Here is a 15,016-nt window from a genome sequence, read left to right as displayed (position 1 = left end):
TCATCACTCTGTGATCTTATAGCCTCAGAACAGGAGCCCAGGAACTCTATTTTCCAGCTCCACCACCGGAAGTTCTCAGTAGCTTCTGTGTGTCTAGTCTGCTGTCTAGCTCAGGGCTTTAACTGGGGAGCTTGCACTTTCTTGGATCTACTGGCATTTATTTGTGCTGGAGGAGGCAAACTTGCTCTGAGGAGGCCTCATGTTTCTTTGCCAAAGAAATGACCTCTTCCTTGATGTTTACCTTCATACTTCACAATGCCCCTGCCTGCAGTTATTGTCTAACCTGGGGAACGGGAAACTATTTTCTTGCCCAGGGTTGGATTTGAAGTTTTATAAAGACTCAGTTTCCCTGATTAAAACATCTGACCATCCTTAACCTCACAAGGAGAATGGCTAGACCCCAGCATTTCCAGCCGGAGGCAAATTTTCCTATTCACAAAACCATTCCAAGGTGACATGGAGAAGCCAGGTTCGTTTGGCAAACTTTTTGCAGTGTTTAAATTTAACATATCTGATGAGAACTTATCCTTATTGAGTTGAGGGTAAAGTACTTAATTACTTAAAAACTCACTGAGATTTGAGATAATTCTGTAGCCAATAATCTTTGATTAAGAGAGAATGCGGTAGGTCTTAAACTACCCACTGGAGGGAGTCCATGCATTTGTCAATGCAGCTGAAACTTGCTTTTAAAGGTAATTCCATAAATTTACATTATTTCTTTATATAATACTTAGTTTTTCTCAACTTCTTGTTTGGCTTTTTCAGAAAAATTCATTTAGGAAAACAAGCATTTTCCCTTTTGCCCACACATTTCTCCATAACTAGCATACTTATATAATTTTTGAATAGGTTCGTACAAACTCCATAAAAATAAATACTTGGCATTGGTCATCTAAACTTTCCTGTTGCTCTCATGTAGCTGGTTATGGTAGGGATGGGTTTTTTTCTGCCTTGGCTAGAATTAATGTGACTCTCTCAGTATTCAGCTTTCAGGAGAGTTGCTTTAGTAACCAATATGGACTCACTTGCCTCACTTCTTATTACTGACTTCTCTAGTTGAGTATTTTCTCCTGAAGGGCTTTGTTCTGGTTTAAAAATAAACAACACTGTTTTTTACAATTGGCTTTCTTGTGGTTTTGTTGACTTCTTTTGAATTTTACTCTTTTATATTTAAGTACACCTTTTTTGAAGTATCTTTAACTCCTGAATAATATAAATTTGTAACTCTCCCTCAGAATACTGTAGTTTCCCTTTCAGCAGTCAGAGAATCAATGTAGGTTAGAGAAAGGAGCAGGAGATATAATTCTTGCCATGCAATTCATTTGCTCTATGCTCTTGGACTAAGTAAACTGAAACATAGAGGTAAAGCAATATCTATAAAGTAAACATTGACACTTATTTTTCTAAATTTCCCAAAATTCAAACTACTTTTGGCCTAGAGATAGGAAAATTCATCTGAAAACTCAGTGCAAAAATTTCACTTCAGATTAAGTTGATAGCAATTCGGGTTGCCAGTTTTGGTTGGGCATCTTCCTGGAGGTTTCATCACATGACATAATCTTTAATGAAAGATTTAATCTTTAATTTTTGGAGGTTCCAGCACAATCCTGGAGGGTTGGCAACTCTAACAGCAATACTCCCATTGATTCTATTGGGACAAGAACTTCACCTTTCATGCTTGCTAATGTTAGGCAAGGCCTTCGGAGCAGTGGCTGTCTTGTGTCGTAAACGCCAAATAGATTGTTGGTGTTTAATAAATAAAATGCAAATTGCTGCTACTTTTGCATAGTTTTGAAGGTACTGCTGTAACTAAATAACATGTTTTGTTTTGTTTTTTTTCTCTTTCTAGACTGATGAGGTACATGCAAAAGATAATACAAGGCCTGGTGCTAACAGTCCAGGTAATTGAACTTATTCTGAGGTCTTAACAACATTTTGGTATCAGAGCAGTGGTTTTTAAAATAGTATTCTTTAGAACAGGAGAGGGAAAACTATGGCCCATGGGCTGGATCTGGCGCATCAGGGCATTCAGTCTGGCCTGTGGGATTGCCAGCCCCATGGCGCAGCAGGACTAAGGCAGGCTCCCTGCCTGCCCTGGCCCCGCACCACTCCCTGATGCAGCTGGCACCATGTCCCTGCCACCCCTTTTGGGGAGCGGGGATAAGAGGGAAGAAGACTCTGTGCACTGCCCTTGCCTGCAGGCACCACCCTCCACAGCTCCCATTGGCCAGGAATGGGGAACCGCAGCCAATGGGAGCTTCGGGGGGTGGTACACATAGGCGAGGGGAGCCCGTGGTGGAGCTGCATGCCCTGCCTCACCCCACCCCCAGGAGCCATTGCCAGACATGCTGGCCACTTCCAGGAGCAATATGGGGCAAGGGTAGGCAGGGAGCCCTCCTTAGTCCCGCTGCATGCTGCTGCTGCTGCTACCCCAGAGCCCTTCGAGGTAAGTGGTGCCAGGCCAAACCCCTCCTGCCTTGAGTACCCTGCTGCACCACTCCTGCACTCCAACCCCTTGCCCTGAGCCCTTTCCTGCTCACTGTACCCCTTCCCACACCCCTGCCCCAGCCCTACATTCATGGCCCTGCATACAATTTCTCCACCCAGATGTGGCCCTGAGGCCAAAAAGTTTGTCTACCTCTGCTTTAGAAAATATCATGAGGCAGAGTTGGGCTGCATTAAGAGAGAGGCCCTACAAAAAGGTATATCATGTCTCCGCTCCTAGAGTCCAGTGATTAGGTCATAGTCCAATTAAGAAAAAGCTTGAGTTGCTAGTCCTCAAGTTAGCAAAGAAAAGCTTGAAAATGGAATCTGAATATAACCGAGGCAGGGATGTCTGCCGGAGTCTGCAGACAATCTTAGTGGCTGAGAGAAGGTAACTTCCCCGTGCTGAGGAAAGAGAATTCTTCGCCCTTTTCCTTTGGGGCAGGAGGAAGTGAGTGCTGCAAACCTGGCACCCATCCATAGTAATACACCTGGTTTCTGTGATAAGTGTTCAAAGCAGCCTTCAGAAAACCATATAGTAATAAACTTAGAAAATAGCATTTTTATAAATGCTTTGAGTGACACACATCTCTTGTTATACTCAGAAATGTGGTCTGAAGCTATTAAAATACTGAAGGGAGAATACGCTGTTCGAGCAATTAAGGAACACAAGATGGATCAAGCAATTATTTTCTGCAGAACTAAAATAGACTGTGATAACATGGAGCAGTACTTTATGCAACAAGGAGGAGGTAATATTTCTACAACTTATTTAATCCATTTTATTGATATCTCAAAATTGACTGTGTAGGCTTGAAATAGTCTTTCACTTTTGCTTTAAAGAAATATTAACGCTTGAAGATGTTTATATCAAATTGTTTTTTGTTCTTTCAGAATGTTTCAGGTCTTAATTATAAAATTTTCTGAAAGCTGTAACATTAGTTAACCACTAGTTGCTCAGCTGCGTTGGTGGCATATTATGATTACCAAACTTTTCTTGGCCTCTTGGCACCCGAGATCCATGTACTGTAAAATGTAAACTTACTTGCCATGTGTCACTTATACTTTCCAAATAATAGCTTAAAATGAACTGTCCTGTAACAAAATAGTACATTACTGTGATATGTCTGAACTGTATCTTCTGCCTGACATATTTAAAACCTCTCTTCTCACAGAGGTCATCTTTGTTTGTACAACATCTGAATACTGTCACCATAAGTTTTGGACTTAAACATCTAAATATTTGTAGTATGCTGTTGGTGTGATCATTGAATGTGTGTATATTGTATTCTTTGTTTAATAGAATATTCTAACTTTTTTCAGGCCCAGATAGGAAAGGACATCAGTTCTCGTGTGTCTGTCTGCATGGTGACAGAAAACCTCATGAAAGAAAACAAAATTTGGAAAGATTTAAGGTAAAATACAGGCTATTTTTATGGTGCTTCTCTTAGTCTCCATACAAATCTGAACTAGGATGACTGGATGTGGAACTGCAATACTCCCAAACCACTTCAATAAGGGTGTTTATTTCATAATGATGTTTGTGATGCCGGATGGCCTTGTAATCTCTAGATTGAGAGAGCAAAGTGTATCTGCCATTTTGCCCAAATACTTCTCCATTTCATGCTACTCAGAGTTTCAGAGAGGAGTGAAAAAGTCCTTCACAGTGCAGTATGGAATGTGGAAAGATTACTACTTTAGTAGCCTACCTACTTACCTGAAAAAACAAAGAGTCCGGTGGCACCTTAAAGACTGACAGATTTATTTGAGCGTAAGCTTTCGTGGGTAAAAACGTCACTTCTTCAGATGTGGATACAGACTAACACAGCTACCCCCTGCTACTTACCTGAAGTTGTAAGCAAATAGTTTGCTCCTGTGAACATGGGATAGGGCTCGTAATGTCATATGTGGTGTCTAATTAATAGCATAAGCCATGCTTTAAGGTGTATGACCAGTCTTCCAATTTTAGGAGCATCCACATTAAAATGGCTCATCAAGCCAGAGGCCCAGGATGTAATTGTTCACTATTGTCTAAACTCTTGTGACATGTTACTGTAATTGATTGTGTAGCTTCTAAAGACTAGGACCAATTAAATTTTTTTAAAGGAACCTAATGTTAGGCTAAATAAATCACCCAGCTCTCAAAGAATTCTCTATTTAAAGGCCCTTGAAGTGAGTATGAGGTGAGGGTGGGAGAAATTTAAAAACAAACTGTAGTGGGTTTAACTATGAATTCAATTTTTCCTTAGAAGGGAGATGTCAGATTCTTGATCTGCACCGATGTAGCTGCTAGAGGAATTGATATCCGTGGTGTTCCTTATGGTAAGAAGTCTAAATATGATTAACACCTGAATTTTAGCTATGGAACTCTGTAAGGATTTTCTTAAGTATTTGAATATGTAAGCCAAGTCTATAATAACTACACTGAAAACTTTTCGAGTGCTTGATTTTGTAACCGTATATTAGGAAGTTCATGGGCAATCTTAATTTGGCCATCTTGTGTATGTATGTGTCATGTTGCTGTCTGTAACTACATAATCACTTTTTTTTTTTTTTCCCTCCCAACCCTCCAGAAAACAGTCTTATACTGTGAAGTGTTGAGCAACCTTAACTATAGGTGTTGCTACCTGAGCTGGTTATAATTTTTGGGGCAGGACGGTTTGAAACAAGAAAAATAAAATTTTTAAAATATCATTTGTTAAAGGTAACTTTCATGTCAACAACTGTTTTGTTACTCTGTAAAACTGTTTTCTATATGCATGGAAAAAGGGATTACAGCAGAGTTGAGGCAGAATAAATTAACAATATGTATGATTACTAGAAGTAATTAGTACAACCTGGGTTGTATGCTCCCGCTATGAAGTGTCATACTCCTATATGTGGTAACATCCACTTCTTTTTAAAATGCAGTTATCAATGTCACACTCCCTGATGAAAAGCAAAACTACGTTCATCGAATTGGGAGAGTAGGCAGAGCTGAAAGGTATGTTGGAACCTTCATCAGTCTTATGAGGTTTGTTTAATGCTTCAAATGCACTTTAGAAATATTTATTAAGTACTTCTTTCAAACATTTCAGAATGGGTCTGGCGATTTCCCTCGTGGCAACAGAAAAAGAGAAGGTAATTCTAATCCAAAAGCAGAGGCACTGGGTGGAACAAAAGTTGTTTTGAGTAAAGTTTTTATTGTGGCTGATACCTAACTTAATCTCTTGCTTTGGAAAACACCAGTTTGTACCCTTAATTTTGGTTTAGTGCATCTGCTTCTTGCATCTTTAACTGAGCATTGTAGTTCTTACACTGGATTTAATGAAAATAATAAATGCATTGTTTTTGTGTGGCATATTTTTCACTTCTTGTCTAGGTGTGGTATCACGTTTGTAGTAGCCGTGGAAAGGGTTGCTATAATACCAGGCTGAAGGAAGATGGAGGTTGCACTATATGGTACAATGAGATGCAGGTAATCTTTCATTTGTTTTTGTTTTTTTTTTTTTTTCAAAAATATCACATTTATTTAAAAGGGGAAAAAATAGCTGATACTAGTTTTTCAAGGATTGAGGAATGTGCATTATCGGTCTAGTCTAGTTTTAATTGAAGTATAGATCATGTTGTCTTCATCCATGAGATTTTGAAACTTTTAAAAATAGTTTTATTTAAAGTGAAAAATGTGGTGGTTGGGAATACGTATCTCATTTTAATCTACAAATTCTGAAATTCATTTTGATGATTATCCTGTTGATGATAAATATCCAAGAACTTTTTTTTTTTTCTAGCCTCTTAGTTTTGGCACTGACTTATGTCCAGTGTTTTCACGGATAAAATAACTGACTCCATTATGCTAAGATATTGCTAGTGAATGTTTTAATTACATCTTAACTGTCCTGTTTAAAAATGATGATTCACAGTAGAAAGCAGAATGTCTCACTCTTATGGTCTAGTCAAATAGACTGGTGACTATTAGTTTGCATGTCCGTTTCAAGAATGTAATATCACCTCATACAATAATTCCCAATCAAATTTTGATAACTTAAAGTGCAGCTGATTTATGCTGCTATTGCACAGACTGATAGGAATCTTATATTCTCATCTTGCATTCAGAATCTGCATGTTGTTCTGGATATGTATTTTATCACCTTCCTAACGACATGCTATGGTCTGTTATAAAATGGGATTAAAAATCTGATATTGTTTAATCCATTTCATTTACTAAGATAAAGTATCTTTATATCTGTCATTCCTCTTAACCTGAGAATATCACTTTTATACAAATACAGATTTTTTGAATGGGATACGTCACATATGAAATTGCTGGAAATTCATGGCAACTTGCACTTGTGAAATATAATACCTTTTATGTAATAAAATAAGCAGTTAGGTTCAGCCAACAAGCTATTCTGTGTGGGTCGGCCCCATTAAAGTTAGGGAAGAGGTTCTCAAACTGGGCATCGTGACTCCTCGGGGGGTTGCAAGGGGGTTACATGGGGGTCATGAACTGTCAGCTCCATGGGGCTGATAGCCCCAAGCTCCAATTAAATTACCTCCCCTCCACATTTTAATTTATAAGTGGGGAGTCACGATCAGAGGCTTGCTGTGTGAAAGGGGTCTCCAGTATAAAAAGTTTGAAAACCACTGCAGTAGGGGCACTCTTTGGATGTAGGGGATCTGCCCATAGAGAGTTATGGCTATTCTGGGATGTATTAAAAGGAGTGTCCATATGTAAGACACAAGAGGTAGTAATTCCCCTTTCCCCACCATTGGTGGGGCCTCAGCTGGAGTACTGTGTCCACTTTTTGCGCACCACCCTTTAAAATCATGTAGACAAATTGGAGAGAGTTCAGAGAGCAACAAAAATAAGAGGTTTAAAAAACATGACCTGCAAGCAATGGTTGAAAACATGACTTTGGGGGACAGAAGTCTTCAAATAATGTAAAAGTTTGTTATAAAGAAAACAGCTGATCACTGCTCTGTTTATATGTCCACTGAGAGTAGAACAAGAACTAATCAGCTTCATTTGTAACAAGGGAAATTTAGGTTGGATATTAGAAGGGGGGGGCGTTAAATGTAAGGATAGTTAAGCAATTGAACAGGTTACCTGGAAAGGTGGTAGAATTCCTGTCACTGGAGGCTTTTAAGAACAGGTTAGACAAATGCAGCTGTCAGGGATTGTCTAGAGATATACTTAATCATGCCTTAGGAAGAGGGGAGAGAACCACAGAAGTGGAGGGCTCGACGGAACTCAAGAGGTCATAGAGTCCAAGCTAGTATGCATGCACTTCTGAGCCTTTATTCCTTTCAGGGCAAACTCTGTTCTTGAATGTATGCCACTCCAGTTGGAACCACTGAATGTAATCACTGGTTTAGAACAATATAATACTATCTTCTGGTTCAGAAATGGAAGAATCTTTAAGACTGAATTATTTTTTCTTTCTTAGTTGCTGGGTGAGATTGAAGAGCACCTGAATTGTACTATTTCCCAAGTTGAGCCAGATATAAAAGTACCAGTGGATGACTTCGATGGGAAAGTTACATATGGACAAAGAAGAGCTGCAGGCGGTAAACAACTAATTAGTGCTCGCTAGTCTAGTAATATGTTTTGTTCAGTCTATTAGTGGAAAGAGTGACTTAATAACAATAAATTGACAATGATCCCTATCCTAGGACTTTTAATTTTATATAACCACTTTTTATGTAACCTTTTGGAAGAGCCCATGTCACTAAACAAAGCAACCATGATTATTTTCACTCCACCCTCCATATCTGACTGACTGTCTGTGATACATGGCAGGCCATCAAATGTAACATCCCTCTGGGTTATACAGGATCCTGTTTTTTTCAAAATATAAATTTATATAAAAATGTGGCTGCATGCACATAAGCACGTGGATTCTTTCCAGGCAGTGGAAAGCATGGTTATGTATTTATGGCCCTGAGCATGCGTTTAACCATCACATAAATGCAGTTAAATAAACTGACCTTCTAAACTCTCATGTTTATGAAAGGTATTTTAATTGGTTTTTGTCTAGATAATTACAGTTTGTTTCTAGCTTACCTGCAACAGATAGGATTTACTGTGTGTGGTGAGGGCTTCAAGTTTGCCAGTAGCAAGTTAGTAAGGCTGGAATAACTAACTTTCTGAACAATTGCAACTGAACCTAAGTACTGCGGACAAGTTATTTCAAGCATGTCCTTTATAGTGTGGTTCTTTTTTGGCAGGTGGAACCTATAAAGGCCATGTGGATATTTTGGCACCTACAGTACAAGAGTTGGCTGCCCTTGAAAAGGAGGCTCAGACATCTTTCTTACATCTTGGCTACCTTCCTAACCAGCTGTTCAGAATGTTTTGATTGTGCCACACTTTAGGCAAGACTTGAATAATAAAAAAAAGCTCCACATTGAAAATACTATAATCTTGTGCTGCCTCTCAGCAGCAGTATTTACTATAACTCTAAAAATAAGACCCTGTTCTTGCATGTCAAGCAACCCTGTTCAAGAATGTAGACTCCCATGTTTTAGCTGTCTTAAATGCTGACCTAATAAAAGAGAACTAATCTAAAACTGAGTGGTTTTTATATTTTTCCATCACCCCAAATTGAGTGAGAATGTTAAATATCTTTCTCATAAATATAAAATGATTTGTCCTGGTATTATTTTGTCAGATTAAATTCAGTTTTGAATCACATAGCCAACCTTGACCAAAACTTTGTTCACTTGTGGTGTTCTTTTGTTTTTCCTTTTTTTTTTTTTTTTTTTTTTTAAAAGGACTAGAACACAGGATTTTTAATGCATGTTATAACAAACATTTGACTTTTCACAAAGTACATAGTTTTAAAATAACTATTGTGGGAGAAATCCAGCAAGTTTCTTTTAAATATCTTAGAAGTTAGAGGCTCTGACTTGTATCTACAAAACCATGGAACTTAGATCCTCTGAAATCATCCTGCTTTGCTTAAGTATTGCAGAATATTGAGTCGTCTGATATTTAGTATATGTAATCCAAAGTTTGTTGGGAAAAGGTAATGAACACTTGAATTCATTTGGCTAAACGGAAGTTCCTGGGACCAGCATTCATAAGCATTACAAGCGACAGTCTTCATCCTGCAGACCTTATAAATGGTAATAGTTGAAGGCGCTAGTAGGGAGGTTTTTGAATACCCCTCCGATATCTCTGTGGCTATCCTCTTTTTATAGTCACTATAAATTGCATTCGTATGCATTCAGGTAATGTCTGTCTAATGTCATTTCATTTAAAAGTTTGGATTTCTTCGATTTTGTGGCTTCAGGTAAAAATCTTAATGTTACTTTAAAATTATTTTCAGCAGCTTAACAAACCAATTGCTGTTTTAACACTTAAAAATATCCAAGGCTACAGGAAGTGTCTGATATTGTATGTGTAGGGGCATGTGTGAGAGTTGTTGTCCTGTTTCCCTGAATATCTTCTCCATTCTTGTGAGCAGAAAACATATTTCAAGAACTGGAGTAGTGTGCCTGCTTTCCAGAATGGAGGAAATGGCCCAGTGTGCATCGGGATGAGAACCCAGCTGCCTAGGTTTTTAAGTTGTCCCACTGAGAAATATGAAGTAGCCTCTACGTTGAAAAATGTTGGGGGGGGACCCCACCCGGGAGAGGGAAGAGAACTAGTTATTTTGTCAGTAACTTAAAACTGACTTGCAAAAATTGATGAAAGATTCATTAGAACTGGATATTATAAATAAATTGTGCAGTGGCCTACAAGTTCTCTTTTATCTCTGAAAATCTTTCTAGTATTCTTGTACTTTGATACAAGCAAAGGTGCCACAAGTCAGGCAGGCTCTCACCAGTGTGCGTTTTCATGTAGCAATGGAAGCCTACCATGTGACTTCACATCAGTAAAGGTGGTAATGGTTCTCCTTCCCCATCCTCAATATGACACACACAAAGCAGGTGCACTCAACTGAACAGTGTTCCTTAAGTAGTTCAAAAATTGTAGGTGTAAGTGAAATTTTCATTTTGCAACACTAAAATCACTCCAAACACACAAGCATCAGAATCGTTCAGTGGGTGGAGATTTTTTTTTTTTTTTTTTTTTTGGTCAGTAAAGTTGTTCCCTAAACCTTCATCCAAGTGTAAAGAGAGTGAAATAATTTTTTTGAACAGGACGAGCAAAAAATATTCAGACCAGATGTTTCAAGTAAGAGCCTTGTTTAGGCACCAAAATAAAAATTGAGAGGCGTTAAATATTCACAATTCTGAAGTCTAATCCGAAGACTGAAGATGGCTAAATAAAGCTTTAAGTACATAGTTTTTAGGCACTCGGGTTTGGAGAACATTGGCTTGCTTTCTTCCAGTATCAGCCTCTCTCTTATATTTAAGAGGCTTTTTTTTGGTAGTCTCTTAAGTATGCACTCTCAAAGACATGACTTAGTGAAGGATTCCCAACTATGGAGTTTATTCCCTGTGGAAATCCTTCAGAACCTGGCTGTGCTAAACAGAATGTAGTGCAAAGTGAACAGCTTTCTTAGTAGGCATTTATGTAGATCGTTGCTGGGGGCAGGTGGGGATGTGTGTGTTGAGGTGGTACATTGGCAAGGCTGTTTGTGTTCCCTGTTACAAGGAATTAAACTGTATTGCTTATATTAAATCAGGCTGCCAGCTGCGTTAGTGGTAGTTTATAATGTTACTATGACTTTTACTGATCATCTATCTCGGAATACAAATAAGACCACCTTCCTAGTGAGTCCACAAAGCTGAGAAAGATGAACTCAACTAAGATGCTTAGGTTTTGTTTTGTTTTTTTAAATCAAAGTAGCTTGACATATAAGAGTAGGTGCTTGATGTTGGTTGTAGGTTAGGAGATTTTTGGGAATAGGCAGACTGATGCTGTATAGGCAAGCAACCCAAGCTAAGGCCCCAGTTAAGTGCCCTTTTTCAAACAGCGATTCTTTCTGAATCCAGCAATGTTGATTTTGCTTTTGCATCCATGGCTGAAAGTTAAAGATGGGTTTTTGCCACCAGTCTAAATCTGGAGCAGTTCTGTTTAAGTGTAGTCACACCAATTCAAATGAGGTCAGAATGTCTTTGAAACTCAAGTACCAAATAACATGAATCTATTTAAGCTGGGCATGAGAGCGCAGACACCAATGATATCCAAAATATTATTCATACTAGTATCATGGTCATTAAATTGGCTGCCCAATTAATACTGAAGGCTGTGGGTGTGTGTCATGGCTAAAAACAGAAAATCTATTGACTGCCTCATGGTGGTGCTAATGTTTCATTGATGCCTAAGGGGCACAAAATCTAAACTAGTCTGTTACTGCCACTTGGCGTCAATGTGTTTTTTGTTTTTGTTTTTCTTCCCTTTTTTATGATACTGCTTCAAGCTAAAATTTTTTATCAAAGATATTGGATCTTCATGTATGGAGCTAAACTTAGTGTTCACAGTGAAGAAACTTTGCTTCATTAGCTGACTTGTTGCTACAAGATTAAACATGCAATTTAAACTGTCAATGTTTTTATCCACCACTAATTATTTTAAACAGTCTGTACCTTGTTTTGGGTACAATATGAATTCTTGCTGTAGACAGATCACCTGTACATGTCAAAACTGTTTATGTTCATTGCTGTTCTCATTAACTCTAGTAATCAGCGTGGAATGATAAATTTTCAAAAATGTACAACCCTATGTGAGTAGCTCTGTTACTGAATGTCTTTAAATTTCAGAGCTATGAATGAAGAGGTGGTAATGATGGCAAGCAAATCAGTACACGTACACATTTAATTGTTCCTGATCAAAACTGAGTTATACTGGATTTTAAGAATATAGTAAAATTTAGCAAAAAAAGTTAGCTTTTACTTTTCCTGAACTTCTTGTTTTAGAAGAAATATTCTTAAAAGGGTGTAATTGGGAGGAATAAAACGTTGACCTGTCTATCGCAGTTTCACTTATTGGGTACTTTGCATTGTAGTATAGTCAGAAATAAAACAGTCAGAAATACAAAGCTGTTGAATCAGTATGTCTCATGAGAATTCATGCTCTTATTGGATGATTAACTATAGGAGTATTTATAACTACTGGTAGTAATCTTTCTTTGTTTTCCTTTTCTACACTATAAAGGTTCCTTTTATGGAGGGGAAAAGGATACAGATGGTGTTTGCTACTCTGTGTCCAAACTGCTGAGTTGGGGCCCCTTTTTAGTATACTCCAAAGGCAGGAGTTCAGTGGTCTCTTACTCTTTTTAAGTACGGTTCTATTTTGCTACTGTGAGGGCAGACAAAATTGCTTCTGGCAATACTGTGTTTTGCTTCAGTGTTCTCATGTTTATGGAACCACACATGCAAATAAATGTGCCTAGTCTACTTGAAGATGTAATTGGTCTGTGGTCACTTCCATATGTGAATATCCATATAATACTATGTATCTAACTTATTTCCTTCATAATGAAATCAATTATCAAAATAGCTTACTGCTCATAGTACTAACAAAAACTTGAGGAGGAAACCAAAATGAGCAGAGAGCTACAAGTTTATATTCGTGATTAGGGATTGCATGCATACACTAAGCCACATTTTAAAATTAAGATTTTTATTTTTGGTGTGGTGGGGGCAGAAATAAGGACTCAACGTGGGTAGCTGTGTTGTGTTGTGTAGTGTTGTTTTTTTGTTTTAAATCCTCAACCAGTCAAAGTTCTACCTCTAGTCACATGTGGACTAAGAATAACCATGAATTATGGAACTTAAACTTAGAAGAGACCTTATTAGCACCTATTGTAGGGGAATCCCCTTGACAATTATAGTTTGTTCTGAATATATTGTGATCACCAGACATTTCTGCACGAACTTTATAGACTAGTTTTATAACTGTTTGAAAGTAAGGCCTTAGATAGAAAGCATCTCATAATTATAATGCTGAATGATCTCCCATAACCTTGTAGAGAGTTTCATAAGGCGGATGAGTGTGATTCCTGTCCTATCTCTTCATGTATAGTGCTTGTCATCAACATATAGTGCTTTTATCTATTGGGTGGGTAGGTGGGTTTTGTTTTTTGTTTTTTGTTTTTAAAGCCCTTTACAAAAGAGGTCACTATCATGATTCCCATCTTAAATGTGGAAATGAAGGCACAGATGCAAAGTCACTTGCCCAGGGTCACCCAGCAGGCCAGTGGCACAGCCAGGAATAAAACACTCGTCTCCTGAGTCCTAGTTCACTGTACTGTCTGCTAGTATAAGGCCAGACAGAGTCAGACTTGACACAGAATATGGCCTTGATCTCCTGATTCATAGACCTCTGCTCAAGGCTATATATCATGCTCCTCTCTAAACGTGATGATCTTACCAAAAATTTGTCATAGTAATGCTTGGAAAATACACACTGTGCTACCTAAAATATTTTATCTATATGGGCACAAAAAGGTAATCTTTGTAATAACACATTAAAGATATCTTCTCACTAAAGTCCTGAATACTGTTACTCGTAGCTGATATACCATCGTAAAGCAAGGTATTAAAAGTGCTGTATTATGACTGAGTATATTAGTAGAACATGCATGGACATATGCTGAACTGGGGTTATATACTGTAATACCCAAAAGGCCATTAGACAGGTAATCAGCACTGTTTCTAGTGGGCTGAGAAGACTTACTTTGCCTACAATTATAGAGGGGAAAAGAAATGTGATGCAGCAAACTGAAGTGAGGAAACCGTGCATGTTCAACAGATCAGATCTGGCAGGTATGGAAATATCCTACCATTTAGAATCTGTAAGGTAATAAAAGTACCCTGGCCCACCAGTCTTTGCCTCCTGGGTTTCATTAGCTGTCTTCTGCCCTGGGCAAAAACCCAGCAGATACTATCACATCTAACTTGAAACAAAACTAATTATCTCTATTTGATGCTAAAAACCACACCATGAACAGAGACCAAAAATACATGATCAGTAAAATCCCATTATAAACACCTGTTCTCCACACAAGCTATCTTTCTCCAGCTCTGTTCTAGTACTTTTGAGTACCAACACCCACTAATGAGGCTTCATCTTATTATGTAAACTGCATCCAAGATACTCAAGTCTGTGAGTGAGAGTAGCTGGCATATTAGCATATATGCATGCGTAGCATGGTCTTCATAGGCTTGTTGAGAGCTGGTTGTGAAGGACCAGCATGCTTTCCTAAAGTGAATGAATAATTATTGTAAAACAGTGGTTATAAAATTTACCTGCTGCTTAGCCATATTTTTAAATCAGCTGTTTCAAAATTCTAAGCCATTTGTAGTACATTAAGTTCTTTAATGGGAGGTTACACTTTTACCCAGCATTGGGACCAAAAAAAAGTAATGTGACTTAAGTTTTTTGGTGCTATTTAAACATGTAGGCCAGTTTTTTGTAATTTAAAAAAAAAATTGTATTCCCATTGTCCTCTTGTAGTGTAAGTTACAGCCAAATGCAATTTGAAATAACGGTCAGCACATCCATAACTACAGTGCTGCTCCCAGTACTATTGTAGTGCACCAAAGTAATGAAAGAACACTTTTTTCCAAATTCAAGGAAAAGTCTCTAAAAGCT

General features: G+C 38.0%; 1 protein-coding gene across 2 annotated transcripts in view; it reads left to right on the top strand.

The window, feature by feature from the left end:
• The window catches only part of DDX1 (DEAD-box helicase 1), a 34,676-nt gene extending 25,518 nt beyond the window's left edge, over window positions 1-9,158 (top strand). For both annotated transcript variants that reach the window (XM_077812508.1, XM_077812509.1), the window contains 9 exons: window positions 1,850-1,901; window positions 3,090-3,236; window positions 3,808-3,899; window positions 4,734-4,806; window positions 5,395-5,467; window positions 5,562-5,604; window positions 5,846-5,941; window positions 7,914-8,034; window positions 8,695-9,158. In XM_077812508.1, coding sequence (XP_077668634.1) covers window positions 1,850-1,901; window positions 3,090-3,236; window positions 3,808-3,899; window positions 4,734-4,806; window positions 5,395-5,467; window positions 5,562-5,604; window positions 5,846-5,941; window positions 7,914-8,034; window positions 8,695-8,825 — 828 coding nt within the window. In that variant the 3' untranslated portion in view covers window positions 8,826-9,158. The remainder of the gene's footprint in view (window positions 1-1,849; window positions 1,902-3,089; window positions 3,237-3,807; window positions 3,900-4,733; window positions 4,807-5,394; window positions 5,468-5,561; window positions 5,605-5,845; window positions 5,942-7,913; window positions 8,035-8,694) is intronic.
• The last annotated feature ends 5,858 nt before the right edge of the window (window positions 9,159-15,016 follow it).

Source organism: Eretmochelys imbricata, chromosome 3 (genome assembly GCF_965152235.1).
Source record: "Eretmochelys imbricata isolate rEreImb1 chromosome 3, rEreImb1.hap1, whole genome shotgun sequence".
NCBI classification, from domain to species: Eukaryota; Metazoa; Chordata; order Testudines; family Cheloniidae; genus Eretmochelys; species Eretmochelys imbricata.
Note: the sequence above shows the minus strand (reverse complement) of the source record. Positions and strands in the feature narration are given on the sequence as shown.